This window comes from Salvelinus sp. IW2-2015, linkage group LG11 (genome assembly GCF_002910315.2).
Source record: "Salvelinus sp. IW2-2015 linkage group LG11, ASM291031v2, whole genome shotgun sequence".
Taxonomy (NCBI): domain Eukaryota; kingdom Metazoa; phylum Chordata; class Actinopteri; order Salmoniformes; family Salmonidae; genus Salvelinus; species Salvelinus sp. IW2-2015.
The window spans coordinates 3,718,514-3,745,575 of NC_036851.1; the positions used below are offsets into that span (position 1 = coordinate 3,718,514).

The 27,062-nt window shown below is 41.9% G+C and overlaps 1 protein-coding gene across 1 annotated transcript in view; it reads left to right on the top strand.

Annotated features, from left to right (window-relative positions):
* LOC111969673 (receptor-type tyrosine-protein phosphatase T-like) overlaps positions 1-27,062 on the top strand; it is a 398,678-nt gene that overhangs the window by 135,675 nt on the left and 235,941 nt on the right. The window contains exon 3 of the mRNA XM_070445814.1: positions 7,578-7,849. Within this exon, the coding sequence (XP_070301915.1) occupies positions 7,578-7,849 (272 nt within the window). The remainder of the gene's footprint in view (positions 1-7,577; positions 7,850-27,062) is intronic.

Here is a 27,062-nt window from a genome sequence, read left to right on the forward strand (position 1 = left end):
AGTACATTTAGTTATTGCTTGCTTTTCAAAAAATCTTACAACCTTGCCAGACATGTCAGCTTAGATAGTTAGCCAAGCTAGCTACTCTAACTTGATTGATAGCCTGAAATGGTTTCTTGCTATCTAGTTATGAGGTTGGGAGATTGGAAAGCTACTGTGCATTCGGAAAGTATTCAGACCCATTGACTTTATCCACGTTTTGTTATGTTACAGCCTTATTCAAAAATTGATAAAATTGGGGCCTCGAGCACTGCAAATTGGGGTCTAGGGCACTGCATCGCAGCGCTAGCTGTGCCACCAGAGTCTCTGGGTTCGCGCCCAGGCTCTGTCGCAGCCGGCCGCGACCGGGAGGTCCGTGGGGCGACGCACAATTGGCCTAGCGTCGTCCGGGTTAGGGAGGGTTTGGCCGGTAGGGATATCCTTGTCTCATCGCGCTCCAGCGACTCCTGTGGCGGGCCGGGCGCAGTGCGCGCTAACCAAGGGGGCCAGGTGCACGGTGTTTCCTCCAACACATTGGTGCGGCTGGCTTCCGGGTTGGAGGCGCGCTGTGTTAAGAAGCAGTGCGGCTTGGTTGGGTTGTGCTTCGGAGGACGCATGGCTTTCGACCTTCGTCTCTCCCGAGCCCGTACGGGAGTTGTAGCGATGAGACAAGATAGTAATTACTAGCGATTGGATACCACGAAAATTGGGGAGAAAAGGGGGTAAAATATTTATAAATCAATAAAAAAAAATACAAAAATTGATAACATTTTAATTTTTTCCTCATCAATCTACACACAATACCCCAAAGACAAAGTGAAAACAGATGTTTGCTAATTTTTTACAAATAAAAAACAGAAATACCTTATTTACATAATTTTTCAGACCCTTTGCTATGAGACTCGAAATTGAGCTCAGGTGCATCCTGTTTCCATTGATCATCCTTCAGATGTTTCTGCAACTTGATTGAAGTCCACCTGTYGTATAATCAATTGATTGGACATGATTTGGAAAGGCACWRACCTGTCTATATAAGGTCCCACAGTTGACAGTGCATGTTAGAGCAAAACCAAGCCATGAGGTTAAAGGAATTGTCCATAGAGCTCAGAGACAGGATTGTGTCGAGACACAGATCTGGGGAAGGGTACCAACAAATGTCTGCAGCATTGAAGGTCCSTAAGAACACAGTGGCCATCATTCTTAAATGGAAGAAGTTTGGAACCACCAATACTCTTCCTAGTGTTGACTGCCCGGCCAAACTGAGCATTCGAGGGAGAAGGGCCTTTGTCAGGGAGGTGACCAAAAAGTCAAGGGGTCTGAATAAATTCCAAAGGCACTGTATCTAACTACACACTTAGCGGGTGTTCTGAGGCAGTCATTAAATAAAAAAGTGTTTTCAAGAACAACTTTAGTAACAATGGTTTTGGGAAACAGCTCAGAGATTTATCGATGCACCTACGAATGTTCTAACAATGAACTTAGGTTCCAAGATGCTTTTGGGAAACCCGGCCCAGGTCAGCSGAATGGAAACAATGGACAATACCTTTCACTTTTTTATTAATGGGCGAATGAACTCCAGGACGGCAGGATTATAAATTGATTGCATTTCATTGTTGAGATAGGTTTCATGTCAATTGTTAGCAGATGAGCTTTGCTTATAATTTATTTGAGGGTGTTATTAGTTTGCCTCCCCCTTTCACTCATTAGAGGCTGCTATGATCTTCCCTGGTGATTTGGCCGCTTTTAAATATAAAAAAAAACACTCACCTTTGAGCAGTGCTGTGTAGCAGGTTTAAGTTGCGAAGTGTTCAATTTGCAGAAACCTGGCCCTGACTGGAGCAGTTGCCACCATCGAAGCGGTTAAGGCTGTGCTTTGTTCCTGGAGAAAGAGAAAATAATACAGTCTCGGTGTGGTTTCAGAACCAAGATCTATTTTTCTTTTCTCAAACAGAGTGATAAAAACCTATTTCTATGCCGGCTGATATCAACAGGTAAAAATGTACTTCTCGACAAGCTTTCGCAAGCATTTTGTTGTTTTAAAAAAAACTGACAAGACCTTCTAAAGGAATTCTAGACGTGTATTTTATGAAACAATTATGAAAKGAACATCAATAGGAATAAGTAACTATTTGAAAATAAACACTCACCCAAATTGAACTTGTGTATTTGCCTTTGTTTTGTGCAAATGTCTAGAAACTCAATTTTCAATGTAACAGAGCTAAGAGCTTAACTACATCTCTTCATGGAATTGGTGTCCATGACCACGCAGATCTAAAATCATTGTTGGAATTATTAGCTATTTAAATATCCCATTAAAGAAGGTAACCATTAACTGTCAACATTTGACATTAGTTGTAAACAAATACATTAATAGAACACAGTGTACACACCTTCAAGAGAAAATTACAAAATATCAATACCCAGGGCCGAACAAAAGCCCCCCCCCCCCTTATTTATAATTATGTGACTAAATGAATGACCTTTTATGCTTTAAAAGCTTTTCCTGCCAGTTGAACTGGAAGTCAATTCCTCTTTAATACCAAAGTTGCTGTGTTTACAAGCAATAAATTACTGTATTAATCAAGAGGTACATTGAGGTTTGGAAACAGGCAGAGCTTAACTGCAAGAGGGAGGCACTGGTGTCGGCGACTCGATCAAGCTATTTGCATTCAGGCGCATTGCTGTACCAATTATTGATTTCCCACTTATCAGATTAGCCGAGGACCCCCGAGGTGTTGTTCCTCACCCCTGTCTAACAGCATCATAGTATCCAGCTTCCAATAAGAGAAGGTCAACGAGGCTGGCTGGCGTGATATTGAAAAGGCCAAGTGAAATTCCTACACTAAGCCTATGGGCTTGTCTCGCGCCCTTCGTTTTCCTCCTGTTACTATGGGATATGTGTAAAACATAGTGGAGCGATGTCACTTTGATGCCCTATTGCTGTGATGAAGAAAGGTATGTAGTGACGAGCAGCGGGAAACTGTGAACGAACGTGTGTTGGCATTGCCCCAGATGAAGCTGGATGGCAATAATTAGGGCATGGCGAGGGGAGAGGAAGCGAATCATGCAGGGCCATTACACATCGAGGACAGGGAACATATGGGGTCCACCCCGCGCGGCTCTGTGGCGTCAGCCCGCCACAGCTGCCTTTGCCGTGGAGGCGGAGTGTGAAGGGACCGGGGAATTGGGCATGTTAAATGTGTGAAATGGGCTGAGGCTCATTGGCACGGGCTGGGAATGCACTCTCCTTTCCCTGGGACCTTGGACAGGCCCCTGAGTGGGGGTGTAGCCAGGGTGTAGTAGAGCAGTTCTACGGGAGAGTGGTCTGAAATCCTTCAAAACAGAAGAGGCGAAAGAGGAGGAGCTGCACTGTTTCAACCCCAGCTGCTCCACGGCTGGGCTGCTGGGCGGCAGCTGACTGTCCCCACTTTGTCTCAGATTTACAGCTTCGCAGTTGAACCCTTTTGTCTATGTTTCCAGTGCACTGGCCTTCCGAGGGACACTGCCGATTATTCAACTAATCTAGAACCATGGTAAATAGGAGGCTTTTATTGTCAGGATTTTTTTTTGTAATGTCCAGAAAACCAGATTTAACACCATCTGTAAATACYSWSRGTGTTCTGTCCGTTAAATAATTTTCTAACCAGCTACACGCAGCTGGTTCAGGCCAATTAAATAAATCCTCTGAATTAGTCATGAGTGATCCACAGTGTCAAAAGCCTTAGACAGGTTTCTTCCTATCCATACAATTAATAACATAATTTAAAACTATAGTGGCAGTAGAAATGGTYCTATGACCAGGTCTGAAACTTGAGTGATGTTCATTTAGAATACATTTCATAGTTAAAAAAGATCTAAGTTAAGTATTTACCAAGGATTCTAAGATTTTAGCTAGGCAAGAGAGTTTGGAAATGGGGCGATAATTATTTAGGTCACACGGGTCCCCACATTTAGGAAGGGGAAGTACCGTATATGGGCCACCTTCCAGACCCTGGGGATGGATCCAGAAACCACCGTCAGGTAATAAATATGTGTTTTGAGTTTCCGCTAGCAGTGGAAAGGATCAAGCAAATCTGCCCGAGTGGACTTTTTTTCCCACATCAATCTTAAGAAAGGCATCTAGCACATCACAAATACATAAAAAATAAATATGAAAACAAAGATTCACTAGAAGTTGACTTGATCTTCCATTGAGCCAACTGGGGGGCTTGGAGAGGGAAGAGCAGTCGCCTGACTGWCCACGGTCAATCACACCGCTATTTCTTTCAAATAAAAAGCCTGCCATGATAAAATGTTGATTTAAAAGCATAAACATATTGATAATGATGCCAGAGTCTGACACAATTTGCTTAAGCAGGGAAGGAGAAGAATTTCCATGCTTCAGTGCATTTACTGTTTTCCAAAATATACACGGATCAGCAGTCTGAGAGAGAACATAGAATGTAGCTTGATTTAGCTTTCTTAATTGAGGAAGTGCATCTATTTCTCGATTGCCTAAAAGCTGCCAATCAGTTACCGAATCAGTTTTTCTAGCCTTGGTCCAGGCCTGATTTCTCATCATAATGAGATCGGAAAGTTTTACAGAGAACCAAGGATTAGTTATATTTTTAACTCTATGGCGTGTTTGTCTGCCAGAGATATACAAATATCTAGAGCCAATTCAGGGTCAGGCATGCAGCTTATAGAGGAAATCCTATCCTGGAGGGACGACTCCTGTGGAGAATAAAAATAAATAAAAATCCTAATTAAATGAGGATCAATGTTTTTCTGTTTTGTATCTCTAATACATGCATTAGGAAAGTGATAACTGATGTCATTAGCCAAAACACCACTCGATTAAGTACTTGTGGGGGCTATTTGTCAAAATTAAAGAAGTTTGCAGGGTTTCTTACATTAATCTGTGTAGGTTTGGAGATTAGTTTAGCGAGAAGGAGGAGACTCCACACAAATTGGGGTATATATACTGTATTACCACTATTGGAAATGTGTTTTTGTCATTTCAGCTGTTCGATCCTTTGGGGTGAATAAACTTGGCTTTCATAGAGTCTGTCGACTTCTTACTCAGGCTCTAAATATCAAACAGTTTAGTCAGGTTAAATTTGAGACAAATATTCTTCAAAAGACCAGAATACTCTGAAATAGTATCAACAGCATCCGCCAGTACAGAAGGGGGGTGGTAAATCCCTGCTACAAACAAACACAAAACCCTTTTGGGGATAGTGACAGTTAGAGAACATGATTGCCACTCGGCCCACCTATGGCTATTGTCTTACCATCGCCAATTCTTATTCATTGTCTTTATATTGCGGCAAAAGGAGCATGGACATTGAGAAAGAAGCTGTTTAAACAGGCATGATGTTTGGTACTGTATTTCTGGGCTAGTGGTGGTTGGTACTGTAGTTGCTCGAGGGCCTCTCCCCTTGCATAACCAGTGTGGAGCTGGTCAGGAGCGATTTCGCTCTTTTTACTCACCGGTTGATTGGATTAATGGCTGCCCATATTACTATTGATCTGAGTACCCCGCGACCTATAGGCCTTTTATTTTTACTCTGCCCATTTCTCCACAGTTTTAACAGCACACCTGGGGAATAAATATGTACTTTATTACACTTGTATCAGTGTGTATGGGAGTAGGTGGGCCTCAAACCTACTATTAGAAATATATTCTATTCTTATTTACAATAAAGTGAAACGGTTGACCTGATATGGATGAAAATACCTTCAAATTAAAGCTGACAGTCTGCACTTTAACCTCATAGTCATTGTATCATTTCAAATCCAAAGTGCTTGAGTACAGAGCCAAAACAACAACTAAGTTATCACTGTTCCAATACTTTTGGAGCTCACTGTACATGTGGTGCAGGGAATAAAAGTCCAACATTTCAATTCATTATATTAAATCCAATTTTCTTGACAATTCCATAAAATGTATTTTAAACAATGTTCAGATCCCTGAAACTTGTTTACCTCTGGCCATGGTTTGCTAACATTTTCATGTCAACAAAATGTCACTTTTATAGATTTTCCTGTCTCATGTTCATTTTGAAAGTCTCTCCATATGACCCCATGGTTCTTCTACCATGTAAAACCTGTGAGGACATGTAACACCCCAGTATTTCAGGTAGACACTTCTAGAGGTTAAAAGGTGCCTTGGTTTACATTCATCACATTGGCTGTGTGTTGATGCTGGAGAGAGGCTGTGTTTTGTGTGTGTGCACGTTTGTGTTTGTGTGAGTTTTTGCGTTTCAAATTTCAAGTTTTATTAGTCGTATGTACGGGATACACGTGGTATACAGCGTCCAATGAAATGTTTACTTGCAGGTTCCTTTCACGACAATGCGACAGCAATAAGAAATAATCAAATATATGAACATGGACGTATGTGTGTGTACACTTGAGCCAGTGTGTGTGAATKTGTGAGTCAATTTGTGTGTGTGTGAGTCAGTGTGTTGGCAAGATGGGATTGGCGAGAGTGCTGATGTAAAACAGTGGTGGCTGAGGCGAATAAGACATTTTATCAGCCTAGATTCCGGACCCAAGGTTGGGATGATTGATACTGTATGTCCTCTGTGCATAACCCATTGATGTGCTTCAGATAATTTCAGTGATGAATCGTCTGATTCCGCATGCCATCCTATGGCCCTAGCTACATTAGCAGARGCCATTTATCATTGGCGAGTTAAAACGTTTCGGACAAAATTTGCCTAGGAAGAGGTTGTRGTTATTTCAACCCTGTCATTTGCTCTCCACTGACACATTTAAGTTCTCATTTGTGTCAGGGAATTCATTATGGTTAAGGGGAGCTGCSCTTGCTGCTAATGTGCTAACGTTCTAGTAATTATTATTATTACTATTATATATTTTTTACCTTTCTTTAACTAGGCAAGTCAGTTAAAAACAAGTTCTTATTTACAATGACGGCCTACACCGACCAAACCCGGACGACGCTGGGCCAATTGTGCGCCACCCTATGGGAGCCCCAATCACGCTCGGTATGTGGGTGTATGTTGTTTTACATCAGAGTAGTGGATATATTGTAAGGCACACAAGCCAGAATATTGCCAGGGTGGACATTTGCCTGGCTTGATGTTCAGTTATCAAAGCAACGTCCCTGAGAATATATGTCACCTCAATATATTCTTTGTTACTCCAGCAGCACGTCTTCTCACACCTTTTCATCCCTCTTCCTGTCTGAATCTCACCCATTTTACACGGCTTTTTAATCTCTGCTCTCTTGCTTTCTCTTTCTTCTCTCCCTGCASATTTKAATAGTATTTTACAGTACAAGTACAACAGTTTACTGTGGCAGTAGTTGTTCCTCAGGCATTCCTCATACTTCATGGGTCTGGYTTCAAATAGTGAGTTAAAATAGTATGTGTTTTCTTTCAAATACTTTTGAGTGTTTGATTGAGCCTATAGTGCCAGAGGGGCGGGGCTTTCACTTTGAGCTGCACTCTGTCAAGTGCAGCTCAAGTATTTGAAAGAATACAAATCATATTTGAACCCAGGTCTGTTGAACAACAAATCGGTCTGTTCTAGGCCAGAAATACTCCTCCCTCGTCTCAGCTCACGTCTTGGTTCTTTCTCGTCCCTGATAGGTTCTTTCATGGTGGTGAACGGCTCCGGCCGGGCYTCGGGACAGAAGGCCCACCTGCTCCTGCCTACTCTGAAGGAGAACGACACCCACTGCATCGACTTCCACTACTCTCTATCCAGTCGCGACGGCTCCAGTCCCGGGACGCTCAATGTCTACATTAAGGTGAACGGCGGCGCCCAGGGAAACCCTGTGTGGAATGCCTCCGGCTCGGTGACCGAGGGCTGGGTCAAGACCGAGCTGGCCATCAGCACCTTCTGGCCTAACTCCTATCAGGTGAGGGGAGAGCTTCAGTGTTCACACATACATCTGTGAGGTGTTCATTAGGGGCCACAATGGATWAAAAAAAATAAAGACTGTCTTCCTCCGTTTGATGTAATGCAATATGTTTAATATGTTCATGACKCTGCGATCACACCAACTATAGGCATGCTCAATCCACTGTTCAGAACCGGTGTGTGGTAGGCCTATTGCTGGAAATGTGATTTCTTAATATTTTAGTTGTGATTGATATTGCCTGTCTTACCTGTGTGATGAGGTTCGACAACTCAGTTATTTCCTAATGTAACCCAATTAGTTTATTTMCAGTCTTCTTAGCTAGCCAATAGGGTTAAGAAATTGCTTAAACTTGAATATAAATCATTTTTGACTAACAGGAATACTCATGCCCTGCCATCTATTTCTCGCCCTGAAAGTCCTCGCGTTCATTACTGCTTATTTGCCGACCTTTTTAAAACAGTTGTTCACTTCATGAATAAGATTGCATCCCCAATGGCACCTTATTCCTTATTTAGTGCACTACTTTGGACCAGGGCCCATGGCATTGGAGACACAATCCAAGTTTTAAAGGCAAAGCTGAAACATTGCCATGGTAATTAGTTCTCTCTCTAGAATATGAGCGGTATGCTAATTTTCATCTGCTGGAGCTTTACACGCAGAGGCAACCTTTGTGCACCGCAACTTTCATCCAATTTGACTGAAATGGCCCTCAATGAGTCTATTTCATTCTATTTTCAGTCCTCAACTCTCGCTGAAATGGGTCTCCAAAAATGACTTCAGTGGGGAGTTTAGTCACCCCAGCGACAATTATCTTGGCAAACCATCTCACTGCAAATGGCCAAGTTAAATAACCTTTGAGGGAAAATGATTAGGTCCCCACACACCTCTCTCTTACGCAATCCACTTTCACAAACACTTTCTCTCTCCCTCTATCTCTTTCACTGTCTGACTCTCTCTTACTGTCTCTCTCTATCTCCCCTTCATCTCTTTCTCTTTCTCTGTGTAAATTAAATAAAATGTCAATAGATACCTTTTTCAGTTAATGGAATTCAGTTATTTGATGTGGAAAGTAACCTTGTAGTTTTTGAATTTTRTTACTTTTTGAATGGTCTTCAATGGGCAAAAGCGTAGCGCAATGGTCTTCAGTGTAAAAACTTAATGAAAGGCCTCTGGCAGAAGTAGAATTCATATCTTATATGACCACGCTTTTCATGAATTTGATGATATAATCATTAAGATCATTCAAAAGACCAGGGAAATGAACAGGGAAGTATGATGTAGGAACACGTAACTTGTACAGGGTATTGCATAACTTAATTACCTTGGTGAGGCGGAAAGACTAATATTGTGAATATTTTGTTTTAGTTATAATTGATTTTCAAAGTTGGGTTCACAGCGAGATACTGCAATCAATTAATACAATTTCGAAAAAAACTTATAGGGATATTTTTATGTGATTTTTTTTATTTTTATGAACACCGCTAGCTACACCAGAATACCATCATGGATACCATGTTCATGTCTTTGCGTCCAGTATGAAGGAAGTTAGAAATAGTTTCACGAGCCAATGCTAACTAGCATTAGTGCAATGACTGGAAGTCAACAGGAACAGTTTGCATGCTAGCTGTTCCTGTTCATCTGACTCTGGGGAAGTAGATAAATGGCTTCATTGCCAAAAGCTCTAACTGTCCCTTTTTAATATGGAGAAAATTAGTCATTCGAGCTAATTACAGGATTTTGTCTGTGTAGAAAATTCTTAGGCGGGCCGTCTGTGGTAGTTTTCCAGATGGAAAAGCTGTTTCAGTTTCTACTTAAATGACCAAAGCCAGATAGASGGCATACAAAAAAGATATCTGAACTACAGTATATACAGTGCATAGAGTTGCAGAAAACTGCCAAGTTGTCTCTCAGCTCCATGCCAAACTATGTAGAATTGCTGGAAATTACCTTAATTTTTTCTTCTTTTTTTTTACAACAAAAACATGTTCTCTCCACCGCCAAGATACCTTTCTGACTATTAGGCTCTGTTAGAGTTTACACTTCCTCTTCCAATGAACTGTGGGGAGGTCAAAACAATGAAACTGTCTACCAAATCGATTCATTTTGATTAAGTATACCATTATCATTCACCTGATGCTAAGACAAGATGCAACTTATTTTTTTGCGATCATATGATGGGGGTCCCTGTGTCGCCAGTTTGCCTGGGTGGGGGTCCCCTGGGAAGGAAAAGTTTGAAAACCCCTAGGCTAAAGCACACATTAGGTGTGAAGGTAAATCGAATAACCTTTTCTGCTTTTCATATTTCATGACACTGCTTGAAAGAGTTGACCGTTTTTTCTTAGCTGTTTTTATGAACAGTCTTAAAATGGAYTTCATTGACTTTAATTGATTGCTTGTTAAATATTGGGCTTGGGTATCTCCTTAAGAATCTGACAGCTAAGACCCCACTCTGTGTTTGATTAGACAAATAGGTCTGGCACAAAAGATAAGTGGCACATTTTACACAAATTTATGTTTCCTTTTTGTTTTGCGCCCCCCTGCCCAAGTTATTTGAAGGACGATGGGCCATTTAGAAAATTCTGTCTTAGCGTTTTAATAAGGAGGTATTTCAACAAAGCGCTGACAATATAATTGTTTCTATATGAACGTGATACACAAACACACTGTGTGTTACATTGGAATTTCTCTCTGCATTTCACGCACGTTTTCTATTTCAGAAAATTGCCATCCAAGAAATCAAAAACCTCACTCGTCCTTTGTTCAAAGCCTCTCTGTCTGCTTTCCTCCCTCTAAAGCAGTTGGGATGGTTGAGAATTCACACCATGTACCACTCCAATTCACACAGCGTGGCACTATGCTCTCCAAACGTTTTGTTTCTGCCACAAAAGAACCAGGCAAAAAATGCAATCATGTCACGCATTTATTTATAGCATTTATAAAATGGTCAGATATATATTTTTAATAKAGACTKGTTCAAAAATAAGTAAACATTTACAAATTATCGAACGGATTATGATCATTTTCGGGTGAAACCTATTTTAATTTGGTTCATGGTTRAGGCGGCCAAGTGGACGAAAGGCTGTTTGGCTCAGCTCAGTTGTGAACGCAAAGAGGAAGAACTTTGCAGCTGTTTCTGAATAATAAACAATTCCATGCTTGTGGGTGGAAACATTCAAATAAAACCCAGCCCTGAAACGAAGCGTAGGATTTCCCACTTCAAGGCCAAATATATCATACTTTGACWAAAATTATGACCTATTGATGTAAATCAATGTACAACATCATCGGTAAGCTCTGGTCATCAGCTTTCAGCTTAAAAAAATGGATTTCTGCTGGTGTGGGCGTTGAACATACCTCAGTCCCAACAGCACGTTCTGATCATCAAAGCAACCATCACGTGTATTTGAATCACTAGTCAAATTGCTCTTTGTGTAAAATGCCTAGTCCATGTAATTGTCACAGATTGTGGCAAAGGTTAAAATCTCACAAATGTAAACTTACATGTACTGTGTTAGTGCGTTTAAAAGGGACACCTACAGCCAAACGCTTGAAAATTAAGATTATTAATGAATATAAGCAGCGATCTATTTCTTTAGCCTTGCACAGAACACACTGCTCTCTAGGCCTACACCAACATTGGTAACCGGCTGTATTAGRTAGCAAAATTCTCACTGACTCTGAGTACATTTAGCTAGCTAGCTAGCCGCATAACTAGGGATGTTATCTGTTAATCCATAAGACTCCTGAACATCTAATCAAATGGCTACCCATACTATATGCATAGTTTAATAACTCTACCTACATGTACATATTACCTCGACTAACCGGTGCCCCCGCACATTGACTCTGTACCGGTACCTCGTGTATATAGCCTCTTAATTATTATTTTACTGCTGCTCTTTAAATATTTCATACTTTTTAGGTATTTTTCTTGAAACTGCATTGTTGGCTAAGGGCTTTTAAGTGCCGTAATWTCCGGACTATAAGCCGCTACTTTTTTCCCACGCTWTGAACCTCGCGGCTTATACAATGACGCGGCTAATTTATGGATTTTTCCCGCTTTCACAAGATTCATGCCGCCAAAAACTGAGCACCGTRACATAATGTGACGTAAATCGAGTGCGCTCAAACTTCCCATCATTCTGATTACGGTAGTKATTTTGTCACCCTCATCATGGCAAAGACTAAAATGCCTTCCTCACCATCTTAAATAAGCATGCCCCATTCAAGAAATTTAGAACCAGGAACAGATATAGCCCTTGGTTCTCTCCAGACCTGACTGCCCTTAACCAACACAAAAACATCCTATGGCGTTCTGCATTAGCATCGAACAGCCCCCGTGATATGCAACTTTTCAGGGAAGCTAGAAACCAATATACACAGGCAGTTAGAAAAGCCAAGGCTAGCTTTTTCAAGCAGAAATTTGCTTCCTGCAACACAAACTCAAAAAAGTTCTGGGACACTGTAAAGTCCATGGAGAATAAGAACACCTCCTCCCAGCTTCCAACTGCACTGAAGATAGGAAACACTGTCACCACCGACAAATCCACTATAATTGAGAATTTCAATAAGCATTTTTCTACGGCTGGCCATGCTTTCCACCTGGCTACCCCTACCCCGGTCAACAGCACTGCCCTCCCCTCAGCTACTCACCCAAGCCTTCCCCATTTCTCTTTCTCCCAAATACAGTCAGCTGATGTTCTGAAAGAGCTGCAAAATCTGGACCCTTACAAATCAGCCGGGCTAGATAATCTGGACCCTTCTTTCTAAAACTATCTGCTGAAATTGTTGCCACCCCTATTACTAGCCTTTTCAACCTCTCTTTCGGTCGTCTGAGATTCTCAAAGATTGGATAGCAGCTGCGGTCATCCCCCTCTCAAAGGGGGGGACACTCTTGACCCAAACAGCTACAGACCTATATCTATCCTACCCTGCCTTTCTAAGTCTTCGAAAGCCAAGTCAACAAACAGATTACCGACCATACCTTCTCCGCTATGCAATCTGGTTTCAGAGCTGGTCATGGGTGCACCTCAGCCACGCTCAAGGTCATAAACGAATCTTAACCGTCATCGATAAGAACAATACTGTGCAGCCATATTCATTGACCTGGCCAAGGCTTTGACTCTGTCAATCACCACATCCTCATCGGCAGACTCGACAGCCTTGGTTTCTCAATGATTGCCTCGCCTGGTTCACCAACTACTTCTCTGATCGAGTTCAGTGTGTCAAATCGGAGGGTCTGTTGTCCAGGCCTCTGGCAGTCTCTATGGGGTGCCACAGGGTTCAATTCTTGGACCGACTCTCTTCTCTGTATACATCAATGATGTCGCTCTTGCTGCTGGTGAGTCTCTGATCCACCTCACGCAGACGACACTATTCTGTATACTTCTGGCCCTTCTTTTGTCACTGTAACAACACTCCAGGCAAGCTTCAATGCCATAAACTCTCCTTCCGTGCCTCCAATTGCTCTTAAATACAAGTATAACTAAATGCATGCTCTTCAACCGATCCCTGCCTGCACCTGCCCGCCTGTCCAACATACTACTCTGGACGCTCTGACTTAGAATATGTGGACAACTACAAATACCTAGGTGTCTGGTTAGACTGTAAACTCCCTTCCAGGACTCACATCAAACATCTCCAATCCAAAGTTAAATCTAGAATTTGCTTCTATTCCACAACAAAGCATCCTTCACTCATGCTGCAAAACATACCTTGTAAAAACTGACCATCCTACAATCCTCGACTTCGGTGATGTCATTTACAAATAGCTCCAAAACCTACTCAATAAATTGGATGCAGTCTATCAGCGCCATCCGTTTTGTCACCAAAGCCCATATAACTACCCCACTGCGACCTGTACACTCTCGTTGCTGGCCCTCGCTTCATACTCGTCGCCAACCCACTGGCTCCAGGTCATCTACAAGACCCTGCTAGGTAAAGTCCCCTTATCTCAGCTCCGCTGGTCACCAAGCAGCACCTACCGTGAGCACGCGCTCCAGCAGGTATATCTCTCTGGTCACCCCAAAACCAATCTTCCTTTGGCCGCCTCTCCTTCAGTTCTCTGCTGCCATGACTGGAACGAACTAACAAAAATCTCTGAAACTGGAAACACTTATCTCCTCACTAGCTTAAGCACCAGCTGTCAGAGCAGCTCATAGATTACTGCACCTGTACATAGCCCATCTATAATTTAGCCCAACAACTACCTATTTACCTACTGTATTTATTTATTTTGCTCCTTTGCACCATTATTTCTCTCTACTTTGCACATTTCTTCCACTGCAAACCAACCATTCCAGTGTTTTTACTTGCTATATTGTATTTACTTCGCCACCATGGTCTTTATTTATTTAATATTATATTTTGTTTGCCTTCACCTCCCTTATCTCACCTCACTTGCTCACATTGATATAACTTATTTTTCACTGTATATTGACGTATGTTTGTTTACTCCCATGTGTAACTATGTGTTGTTGTATGTGTCGAATGCTTTGCTTTATCTTGGCCAGGTCGCAATTGTAAATGAGAACTTGTTCTCAACTTGCCTACCTGGTTAAATAAAGGTGAAATAAAATAAAATAAATAAAAGACATGGAGAAATGCATATGATGCAGCTTTCAAGTTGAAGGCGATCGATCTGGCTGTTGGAAAAGGAAATAGAAGCCGCTGCACGGGAGCTTGGCCTTAATGAGTCGATGATAAGACTTTGGAAACAGCAGCGTGAGGAACTGACTCAGTGCAAAAGACAACAAAAGCCTTTCAGAGGGAAGAAAAGCAGATGGCCCGAACTAGAAAATAAGCTTGAAGACTGGGTCAACACACAGAGAGCAGAGGGCCGAGGGTTTTCAACTGTGCAGATCCGACTGAAAGCCAAAACAGTCGCCACCGCAATGAAGTTTGAGGATTTTAGAGGTGGACCATCTGGTGTCTAAGATTTATGAGACGTAAAGGCCTGTCCATCAGGTGAACGGACGATCTGTGTCAGCAGCCCCTCCCGACTACGAGGAAAAGTTTCAAACTTTCCGCAAATTCACTGATGCAAAGATAGTGGACCATTCCATGGCCGCACGACATCATAATATGGATGAGGTGTCCTCTGACGTTTGACCTGCCTCTCACTCAGACTGTCAACAGGAAGGCGAATCATCCGTCACACTGAAAACGGGCATGAAAAAACGCACTTCACCTGTGTTCTGAGCTGCCACGGCATCGGGAGAAAAGCTTCCACCGATGTTTGATTTTCAAACGCATGACGATGCCAAAGAAAAATTCCCGAGAGGAATTGTTGTGAAAGTCAACAAGAAAGGATGGATGACGGAAGGCCTAATGCATGAATGGCATACGGAGTGTTACGGCAAGCGACCGGGAGGATTCTCTTCACAAGAACAAGGCATTGCTCGTGTTGGACAGCATGAGGGCCCACATAACAGATTCTGTGAAAGAAGCCATCAAGAGGACAAACTCAATTCCAGCTGTGATTTCTGGGGGCATAACAAAGTATTTGCAGCCACTCGACATCAGTGTAAATCGTGCATTTTAAGGTGGCGCTCCGTGTTCAGTGGGAGGCTTGGTGACAAGTGGGAGAAAATCCTTCACTAAACGGGCCGCATGCGAAGAGCCAACTTATGGTCAAGTCTGCCAGTGGGTCTGACAGCGTGGAGCATTGTCAAAAATCACTATCATCAACGTGTTTCGAAAGGCTGGACTGCTGCGTGTTAAGAGGCAGCATGAGCCGCAGCGGGAATTTCCTCCGGATGAAAGAAAAAAAAAAAAAACAAAAAATACGAGCGACAATGAAAACGATCCAACATCGGATGAAGCAATTCTGAGGCTATTCAACTCCGACACCGAAGAAGATGACTTCAGTGCACAGGAGGAGGAAGATAGTGACCAATGACTTTCTTGGTAGGCTACTGTTTACTGCTATTTTTTAAATTTTTGTTACAAGCCGTGTTTCGTTTAAATGCCTATTTATTTTTGTTACAAGCCGTGTTTCGTTAAAAAGCCTATTTATTTTTGTTACAAGCCGTGTTTCGTTTAAAAGCTGTGTAAAGTTCATTTGTTTCAATGTACCGGTAGGCACCTGTGGCTTATAGACATGTGCGGTTTATTTATGTACAAAATACATATTTTTAAAAAATTCAGTGGGTGCGGCTTATATTCAGGTGCGCTTAATAGTCCAGAAAGTACGGTAGTCTAAGGTCTACACCGGTTGCATTCGGTGTATGTGACAAATAAAATGTGTTGTGATTTGATTGCATTATTTTAGCCACAACTCGCTAAAAGTTGAAAAGACAAACTAGCAGTTTGCAGGCAGTAAGATACACAAACTAATAGTGTAATTATAGAACGCTGGTGAATTTATATTAAGAAGCTAAGTGGAAGTCAACATTGTTGTCACACAGTGAACGGCATGGCAAGCAGGAGGAGAGAGAGAGAGAGACCGGTGTTGGCAACAATTTTTCATTTGTCACTAGATTACATTTTGCCCCCTCTCCTGCCACCCACCCCCTCCCTGTGTGCTTTTCTGCCTGTGTGTGTGCCGTTGCTTTGACTTCTGTTGCACAGACAACTTCTCCACTCTTGTTTGCGGAAGAATTTGGTGGGAAAAGTCACTAAATGCTATCAATACCATAGAAACTCTTGCTGTCAAAACTCCCCAAAGCTGAATTTGTCACTAGCCTCTTACCAATAAAAGTCACTTGAGGGGTCTGAAAACTCACTAAGTATAGCGACAAAGTCTCTAAATTGGCAACAAGGAGAGGGACGACTCAAGTAGCAAACGGAGTAAACTATTAAAACAGACTAAGTGSCGTATCATATTCACCAAACTAAGCAGTTGAAATACCTTTATACTACACGGTAAAGTTAAATCCCAAACCYGTCTTTGCATCCATACCGGTATATAGTAAAATACTGTATACCACCTAGCCCTYGTTGGTGGATATAAAGTCTAAGATCTTTTGATAGGCTAAGGCACAAGGGGGGGTGTAGTATATGGCCAATATACCACGCTAAGTGCTGTTCATATGCATGCCGTCATTGCTGAGTGTTGGGACACAGCCCTTAGCCATTGGCCATATACCACAAACCCCCGAGGTGCCTTATTGCTATTATAGACTGGTTACCAACGTAATTAGAGCAGTTAAAATAAATGTTCTGTCATACCCGTGGTATARGGTCTAATATACCACGGCTGTCAGCCAATCAGCATTCAGGGCTCGAACCACCCAGTTTATAATGAAGAATTTGTGCCAGGACATAAGCAGTGCCACCTGTTGAGTTTAGCATAGGGCTAACATGTGTCATGTTATCTGAAGGYACCAGCTACAATTTAGCGTTCTGTCAAATGCAAGTAAATCAAAGACGTATTTTGTGCCAAATGGTTGTTTATGTTCGCAAGTATGGACCCAATGTTTTCACCTGTTGAAAGGAGACAAGTCCCTGTCTTTCTGGTGGTAATAAKAGCCTCAGCAGAAACCTTTGGATTAGGCTTGTCTGCCGCCCTGAATACATTCCCTTCAAAGCCTCCCATGAATCTCATGAAGAAGCGGCAAGATTACCATCCCTCCGCTTACACTTTTCCCAGTTTTCCACCCCAAATGTTGCTCCTTCCAGCCAGGTAGGGCTTCTCTATGTCAGAGACGTCTCCGCAATGTTTTTTCCCTGCAGGTGATTACAGTAATAAAGACAGGCTCCAGGCGGTGACATCATCGTTGTCACCCTCCGTGACACTGTTGCACATCTCTGCTTTCTCTTAAACACTTAGGAGAATGGCTGAAGAGAGTAAAAGGGAAAATGGAACACATTTTAAGATTTTAAGACAATTGGGTAAATGCTCACCACCAATGCAAAAGGAACCTGACAACTTATTTATTAAATTTTTTTAAATTTTCGTAATAATTTTTTTTAAATTCCAAAAAAGAAAAACAAACTTACAACGACAACTCAAAAACACACAAACAATGACTACACATCTCATCTGCCCAGACCCGTCTGCTCACACCCCCATCCCTAGTGCCTACGTTATTGTTTGCCACTTGGTCTTAAATTGTACCAATTCGTTTTTCTCAGTCGCCCATGCTATTTCAATATTTCAATAATATATCATTCGATTTTTCCATTGTGTTAATGATGGCGGTTTGATTGACTTCCAAGTAATTACTATACATTTTCAAAAGAAGTAATGAGAAAAGAATCGTCCAGTCCATTGTGTATCTCACTACACCGCCATATGCCATGTCTTGAAGTATGCAGACAGATGGATTAAAAGTAAGTTTATATTGTAATACTTCTGATAGCCAACTTTCTAGCTCCGCCCACAACTTCCAAACTTTATAGAATTCCCAAAAAGCATGAATTATTGCATCATTATTCGTTTTACGTATGAGACATGACTCTGCCATTGTGCTGTAGAATTTGGGAACTCTGTCTCTTGTGTAATAAATTGTATACATTAGTTTAGTGGATTAAGCGTACATGTTCATTAACTGTAATGTTGTTAGTTATGCTCCAATTTTCTCTCCATTTTATGCCAGCATCAGTTCTTTTTAAATCTAGGTTCCAATAATTTATATATTTTTTAAAGAGATTGTCAGTTGGATATACTCTCTGCACATCTTCAGTATGTACCCATTGTTCCTCTTTAGTGCATTCAACTTTATGTTGTAAGTATACGCCTCTGGTATTGAGTAGATACAATTTCAAGTGGAAGGTTAAATAAAACCACCCTCAGATATAGGTAGATGTAAAACTTTCCTTTTTATTCTATTAATTTTATTTGCCCATATAAAGTCTTATGACCGAGTATACTTTTTTTAAAGAATGTCTTCGAAGGGGTAATTGGTATTACATTTACATTTACATTTAAGTCATTTAGCAGACGCTCTTATCCAGAGCGACTTACAAGTTGGATTACTGAAAATAAATACAAAAACTTTGGCAGCCATGCCATTCTAAAAGAGGTTTATTCTACCTGTAAGATTTATGGGAAGATTACTCTTTAATTAAATCAGCTTTCATATTGTTGAGTAATGGATTAAAGTTATCTTTAAATATTTGTTGTGACTTAAGCATCCTAAMTATTTCATATTTTTCGTGGTCCACTTAAAGGATTTCTGTAAATGGTGAGTTATTCTTTTTCCTATTGCCATTTTTTTCTGTGTTTTCCTCATTAATTTTAGAACCTGAGATTTTTGAGTATTATGAAAATATTTTTAGCAAAGGGGGCATTGAGTTTTAAGTATTGGTTAGGCATATCAGGAAATCATCTGCAAGCAAATACATTTATTTTATATTGAAGTACACCAATACTGATACCTGTTACATTTGAGGCCTGTCTAATTCTTTGTGCAATTGGTTCAATTGCCAGTGCAAACAGGAGGGGAGAGAGAGGACATCCCTGTCTTGTGCCCCTTTCTAAAGCAATTTCATCAGATTATGTATTATTTTTGGTATATTTTTGCTTTAGGATATTTATACAATATTTTTTATTAACTGTATTATTTCAGCTAGAAAGRTGAAAGCTTCCAAAGTTGAATAGAAAAGGCCATTCAAGACTATCGAAAGCCTTTTCGCATCAACAGCCATTATTGATAAATCTGTATCTTGTTTTTTTGCATATTGTATTAAATTGAAACATGTTTATTTGTTTCTTAGTGTGTATTTTTTATAAACCCTGTTATATTGATATGTATCAAGTCTGCTAATATTTTGCCATTCTATTGCTTACAAGATGTTATTATTTTGTCAGAATTTATTAAAATAATGGGTCTATAATCAGCAGGGGACTCTCCAGTTTTTCGTGGTTTTAATATAACTTAAATAATGGTTTGAAACATTGAACTAGGAAGTACTGAATTAAGTGACGTGTGTTGTCATTTGTGTCAATAGGGCGGCTACTTTGTCCCAAAATGTTGAATAGAATTCTATGGGAAAGCCATCCATTCCTGGTGCTTTTCTCCGTGCACATGTTTTAACAATATCTAATATTTATTATTGGGCTATCTCTGTTTTTAATGATGATTGTTGTCTACTGATGGTTGCTTCAGAGTTGTTGAGTCTAAGAAGGCTACTGTTTAATTCTGTTTAATTCTATACAATTTCATAGACACTTTTACAATTGTATCATCATCTTTTAAAATTATAACTGGTTTAGCATGTATTTGTTTTGTGAGAGCTGCGAATCTGACAACTTAAAGCCAGAGAATGCTGAAAGAAGCAGACACAGAACTGAAATTGTAATGTCAGAGACTGCAGAAAGGAGCAGAGACAGGACTGAATACCCAATGTCAGAAAACACTGAGAAGGAGAAGAGAATGTTCTGAACACTTTTCTTGAAGGAAGAGAAGGCGGAATTTAAGTGAGTAAGTGACCAGCCTTCGTTGGAAATGTAGGGCCGTACCTACTGTCATGGTGGACAAGTAATTTGGAGAATTATGACACCTTGAGTGAGAGCCGTGGCCTCCCTCTTACTGTGTGGCACAATGTTCCCCATGGTCACGAGAGCACGTCACAGGGCTAATGACCCCTCTGCACCCAGTGGTCTCCTGGGTCCAAAACTGCTTTTCTCCAGCAGCCAGCTATGGCAGAGGCAACCAGGCCAGACTAACAGAGAAAGAGGTGGAGGCGTCCAGGTCAGTTTGACAGAGGCAGTAGCAGAGGCTGAGGCAGCCAGGCCAGACCAGTGACAGCTGGACAGGTGTAGGAGAGGGAGGAGAGGAAGGGGTTTGATAGAGAATGCAGCAGGCTGAGTGACTGAGCAAATTACATCTTTAAAAGTCTGGTCATTTAGTTGTGWAGTTAGACATGCTCAGCATGTGAGAGAGTCATTATCCTAGGTTTGACTGAGTTGGAAACTCAGCAAAAAAAAAGAAACGTKCCTTTTTCAGGACCCTGTCTTTCAAAGATAATTCGTAAAAATCCAAATAACTTCACAGATRTTCATTGTAAAGGCGTTAAGCACTGTTTCCCATGCTTGTTCAATGAACCATAAACAATTAATGAACATGCACCTGTGGAACGGTCGTTAAGACACTAACAGCTTACAGACGGTAGGCAATTAAGGTCACAGTTATGAAAACTTAGGACACTAAAGAGGCCTTTCTACTAACTCTGAAAAACACAAAGAAAGATGCCCGGGGTTCCTGCTCATCTGCGTGAACGTGCCTTAGGCATGCTGCAAGGATGCATGAGGACTGCAGATGTGGCCAGGGCAATAAATTGCAAAGTCCGTACTGTGAGACGCCTAACACAGCGCTACAGAACGGACAGCTGATCATCCTCACAGTGACAGACCACGTGTAACAACACCTGCACAGGATTGGTACATCCGAACATCACACCTACGGGACAGGTACAGGATGGCAACAACAACTGCCCGAGTTKKACCAGGAACGCGCAATCCCGCCATCAGTGCTCAGACTGTCCACAATAGGCTGAGAAAGGCTGGACTGAGGGCTTGTAGGCCTGTTGTAAAGGCAGGTCCTCACCAGACATCACTGGCAACAACGTCGCCTATGGGCATAAACCCACTGTCGCTGGACCAAACAGGACTGGCAAAAAGTGCTCTTCACTGACAAGTCGCGGTTTTGTCTCACCAGGGGTGATGGTCGGATTCGCGTTTATCGTGGTAGGAATGAGCTTTACACCGAGGCCTGTACTCTGGAGCGGGATCGATTTGGAGGTGGAGGGTCCGTCATGGTCTGGGGCGGTGTGTCACAGCATCATCGGACTGAGCTTGTTGTCATTGCAGGCAATCTCAACGCTGTGCGTTACAGGGAAGACATCCTCCTCCCTCATGTGGTACCTTTCTTGCAGGCTCATCCTGACATGACCCTCCAGCATGACAATGCCACCAGCCATACTGCTCGTTCTATGCGTGATTTCCTGCAAGACAGGAATGTCAGTGTTCTGCCATGGCCAGCGAAGAGACCGTATCTCAATCCCATAGTCTTGGTCCTGTTGGATCGGAGGGTGAGGGCTAGGGCCAGGGCCATTACCCCCAGAACTGTCCGGGAACTTGCAAGTGCCTTGGTGGAAGAGTGGGGTAACATCTCACAGGAAGAACTGGAAAATCTGGTACAGTCCATGAGGAGGAGATGCGCTGCAGTAATTAATGCAGCTGGTGGCCACACCAGATACTGACTTACTTTAGATTTTGACCCCCCCTTTGTTAATGTCTCAGTTGTTGAATCTTGTGTACATATTTGTATGAACACAACATGGTAAGTTTGCTGAAAATAAACGCAGGTGACAGTGAGGGGACGTTTCTTTTTTTGCTGAGTTTAGTTTGACTCTCAGGTATAATGGAGTGATCAGTCAGGTTTAGGTGTAATGTAGTMATCAGTCAGCTTTGGATGGACAGCTGGAGGCAAATATGTGTGTTCACATTAGGGTATGATAGCGCTGAAAAAACATGGCCATAGCCTACCCTCCCCAAGAATCCATCGAACATATCACATCTGTATCATACACGCAACAGKCATCATCAGTGAGTGCAACAGATCAGTGTGCTGTCCACACGGTCTGTTGTTTTTATGAATACATTTTTAATCATGTTGACAACAACAACGTCTGATATCTAAGGATTCCGTGACACGGTTAGCTTTTTCAGCTGGGACCGCAAGTTTGTGTCTCGGATTCCTGCAACAACAAAAAAACATTAATTAGCGGTTAGCCATCATGCTAACAGAGCAAGATAATGATAGAGTCAAAATTCTAGTGGTATTTGTGTCTGTGTCTCAAAAGCGCTAGGTGCAAGATTATATCTACGCAAGCAGAGGAAAATAAGGTGGAACTGATAAATGAACATAAATGATTTGTTCTAAATGTATCATCATCAAGCAGTTTATGGAAGAGATTATCCGGTCTGGTCAGCCTCCATATATCCTAGAAGATCCGATCCAGTTATTAAACAGCTTTGCCTGCTGGAGCGGACAACCCTGGGAGTCAGCTCTGATCCTGGGAGTATACTAACAGCCAGCATCTGTCCAGGGGCACCCTCCACAGCTCAGCCGGTCACTAACCAAAGGAAACAAGGTCTTGGGACCTCCATCCCCCGAGGATTCCGATGCAATCCACTGCTATGGGTACATGTGCGGTGAGTCAGGCTGGCATGAGTTGAAGCACACCTCCTCCCCACTGCCCAAGGCAGGCCCGTTCTGTTCCCCCTCTTCCTTCCCCATCTATCACGACCTCCATCGTCGTGGTCAGCTCGATGGTGAGAAATTTTGGCCTGCCTGCGGCCTGTGGGCAGACCAAGGTCCACTGTCACCTAGGCGCCKGTGTCCAACTCCTCCTGCCCACAATTTTAGTCAACTACTCTAATATTGGCACCATTTTCACTCACATTGGATTTACCGACATTCACTTTCGGAAATCTGAGGAACTGAAGGAGGGGCTACAACATTCTCTTGAACATCCTTGTTCGCACAGGGAAGAGAGCAGTCATCCCTGGCCCCCTGCCATGCTATAGAAGGGGTTCAGACCGTTACAGCTGCCTTGCTGCCCTAAACAAGTTCATGAAGAAACTCTGCAAAGACAGGAATGTCTCCTTTTGTGACAATTTTGACTTGSTGTGAGAGCAACCAACACTCTTTAAAATAGAAGGGATTCACCCTAACCYCAGGGGTTCCAGGATTATCTCCATCAACAGACATTTTTGTGCCTCGACACAATCCTGTCTCAGAGCTCTACGGACAATTCCTTTGACCTCGTGGCTTGGTTTTTGCRCTGACATACGCTGTAAACTGTGGGACCTTACATAGACAGGTGTGTGCCTTTTTCAAATCTAATCAATTYAATTTAACACAGGTGGACTCCAATAAAGTTGTAGAAACATCTCAAGGATGATCATGGGAAACAGGATGCACCTGAGCTCCATTGAGTCTCATAGCAAAGGGTCTGAATATTTATGTTTTTTATTTGTAATGCATCTGCAAAAACCTCTTTTCACTTTGCCATTGAGGTATTGTGTGTAGATTGATTTAGTATTATTTTATTTAACTAGGCAAGTCAGTTAACCCACTGTTTCCCAGAATTTGTTCTTTACTGCCTTGTTCAGAACAACAAATTTGTACCTTGTCAGCTCTGGGATTTGATCCAGCAACCTTTCAGTTACTGGCCCAACTCTCTAACCACTAGGCTACCTGCCGATGAGGGGGAAAAAAGCGATTTAATCAATTTTAGAAAATTGCTGTAACGTAGCAAAATGTGGAAAAGGTCAAGGGGTCTGAATACTTTCCAAAGGCACTGTAAATTGCAGTTTGTCCAGAACAAATCAGCACGTATCACACTTAGATGTATACGGACGGAAAGTGTCAGTATCATGCATGTCACASTCTCCTTGCTCAAAGTTGAGTAGAGATTGACTGCATCGTTATTGGTCTTTTGTGTGAAGTAATTGATGTGTTGAAGGTGCCAAACTGTCTGTGCAAACTACTTGAACACAGTTTGGACACTCATCTGTACAACACAAGACATGCAAGCAGTGGTCTCTTCACAGTCCCGCTTGTCCAGAACAGAGGCTTGGAAATGCACAGTAGTAAACAYAGCCATGACTACATGGAACTCTGCCACCCCAGGTAACTCAAGCTAGCAATAAAACCAGTTTCAAAAACCAAAAAGAACACCTTACTGCACAAAGGGGACTGTGAAGAGACAGCCATTTTATACTGTATATATTGTATTATAATTTGCACTGCACTATGTATTAGACCTAGACATTGTGTGTATATACTGATGTTATGAATCCCTTTGGCCCGACAGTCTAGGGGGGGATGGTAATGGGACCCGTAACATAACTTATGCAAATTATAGTAGTGACAAAGTAAGAGTGAAAAACNTATTTATGTTTTTTATTTGTAATGCATCTGCAAAAACCTCTTTTCACTTTGCCATTGAGGTATTGTGTGTAGATTGATTTAGTATTATTTTATTTAACTAGGCAAGTCAGTTAACCCACTGTTTCCCAGAATTTGTTCTTTACTGCCTTGTTCAGAACAACAAATTTGTACCTTGTCAGCTCTGGGATTTGATCCAGCAACCTTTCAGTTACTGGCCCAACTCTCTAACCACTAGGCTACCTGCCGATGAGGGGGGGAAAAAAGCGATTTAATCCATTTTAGAAAATTGCTGTAACGTAGCAAAATGTGGAAAAGGTCAAGGGGTCTGAATACTTTCCAAAGGCACTGTAAATTGCAGTTTGTCCAGAACAAATCAGCACGTATCACACTTAGATGTATACGGACGGAAAGTGTCAGTATCATGCATGTCACAGTCTCCTTGCTCAAAGTTGAGTAGAGATTGACTGCATCGTTATTGGTCTTTTGTGTGAAGTAATTGATGTGTTGAAGGTGCCAAACTGTCTGTGCAAACTACTTGAACACAGTTTGGACACTCATCTGTACAACACAAGACATGCAAGCAGTGGTCTCTTCACAGTCCCGCTTGTCCAGAACAGAGGCTTGGAAATGCACAGTAGTAAACAYAGCCATGACTACATGGAACTCTGCCACCCCAGGTAACTCAAGCTAGCAATAAAACCAGTTTCAAAAACCAAAAAGAACACCTTACTGCACAAAGGGGACTGTGAAGAGACAGCCATTTTATACTGTATATATTGTATTATAATTTGCACTGCACTATGTATTAGACCTAGACATTGTGTGTATATACTGATGTTATGAATCCCTTTGGCCCGACAGTCTAGGGGGGGATGGTAATGGGACCCGTAACATAACTTATGCAAATTATAGTAGTGACAAAGTAAGAGTGAAAAACGAAATAACCACGACAACTAAGATCTACCGTCAAACACTCAAGGTTTATTTATTAACACACGGTAATGGGGGGAGCAGGAAAAGGGGTTGAGCTGGACCCAAGGAATGAAACAATAATAATCCAAAAACACCGCTAAACTAGACTAGCCTATTTCAATAACAACTAACTAACTAACCAATAAATACAGGGGGTGGTCCGCCCAGTTCTAACTAGTGTTTTTAACAACGTTTACCTACGGGTAATGTATGCCCATGGGCGACTTATCTGGTTACCCCCTTTTCCCACCATTAAACAAACACCATAACAATACTCACAGGTGGGGACAAAGTGACATGTAGATGCAAAACAAACAAGAGATCTACAGACAGAAGGCATTGACAGAGAGATTGAGCTCATGAGAAAACAACTGACAGGGGTTTTAAACCAAGGGAAAGGAACTGTGATTGGGTAAGGGAAAAGGAGCAGGTGTCTTCTGATTAGCGACTAATTGATGACTGATTGGGGAATGATGATTGTCACCTGTGAGTAGGGGAGAAGGAGAGAAAAGAAATACACACAGGATACACACAGAACGCTTGTATCCGTAACAACTGATATGTAGGCTATGTGTGACGTTTTAAATGTATGTATTTCAGCCCTTGACTAATAATGTTCTTTACTATGTCCAGGGTTGGGTAGGTTACTTTCTAAAAATGTAATCCATTACAGTTACTAGTTAACTGTCCAAAATTATAATCAGTGACGTAACATTTTGGATTACCCAAACTCAATAACGAAATCTGATTACATCCAGTTAGTTTTAGATTACTTTCCCCTTAAGAGGCATTAGAAGAAGACACACATGTACGTTACCAATTGAACGACATCTATTGCAGGATAAATCAATGTTAAAGTTGACATAGCTGGCCATATATGGATGTCAAATTTCTCTTTATGGGTTGGTTATGTAGGCTTCTACTAACCCATCGCTTTCAACTACATACACTGCTCAAAAAAATAAAGGGAACACTTAAACAACACAATGTAACTCCAAGTCAATCACACTTCTGTGAAATCAAACTGTCACTTTAGGAAGCAACACTGATTGACAATTAATTTCACATGCTAAATTTCACATGCTGTTGTGCAAATGGAAGACAGGTGAAATTGGCAATTAGCAAGACACCCCCAATAAAGGGAGTGGTTCTGCAGGTGGTGACCACAGACCACTTCTCAGTTCCTACGCTTCCTGGCTGATGTTTGGTCACTTTTGAATGCTGGCGGTGCTTTCACTCAGTGGTAGCATGAGACGGAGTCTACAACCCACACAAGTGGCTCAGGTAGTGCAGCTCATCCAGGATGGCACATCAATGCGAGCTGTGGCAAGAAGGTTGCTGTGTCTGTCAGCGTAGTGTCCAGAGCATGGAGGCGCTACCAGGAGACAAGC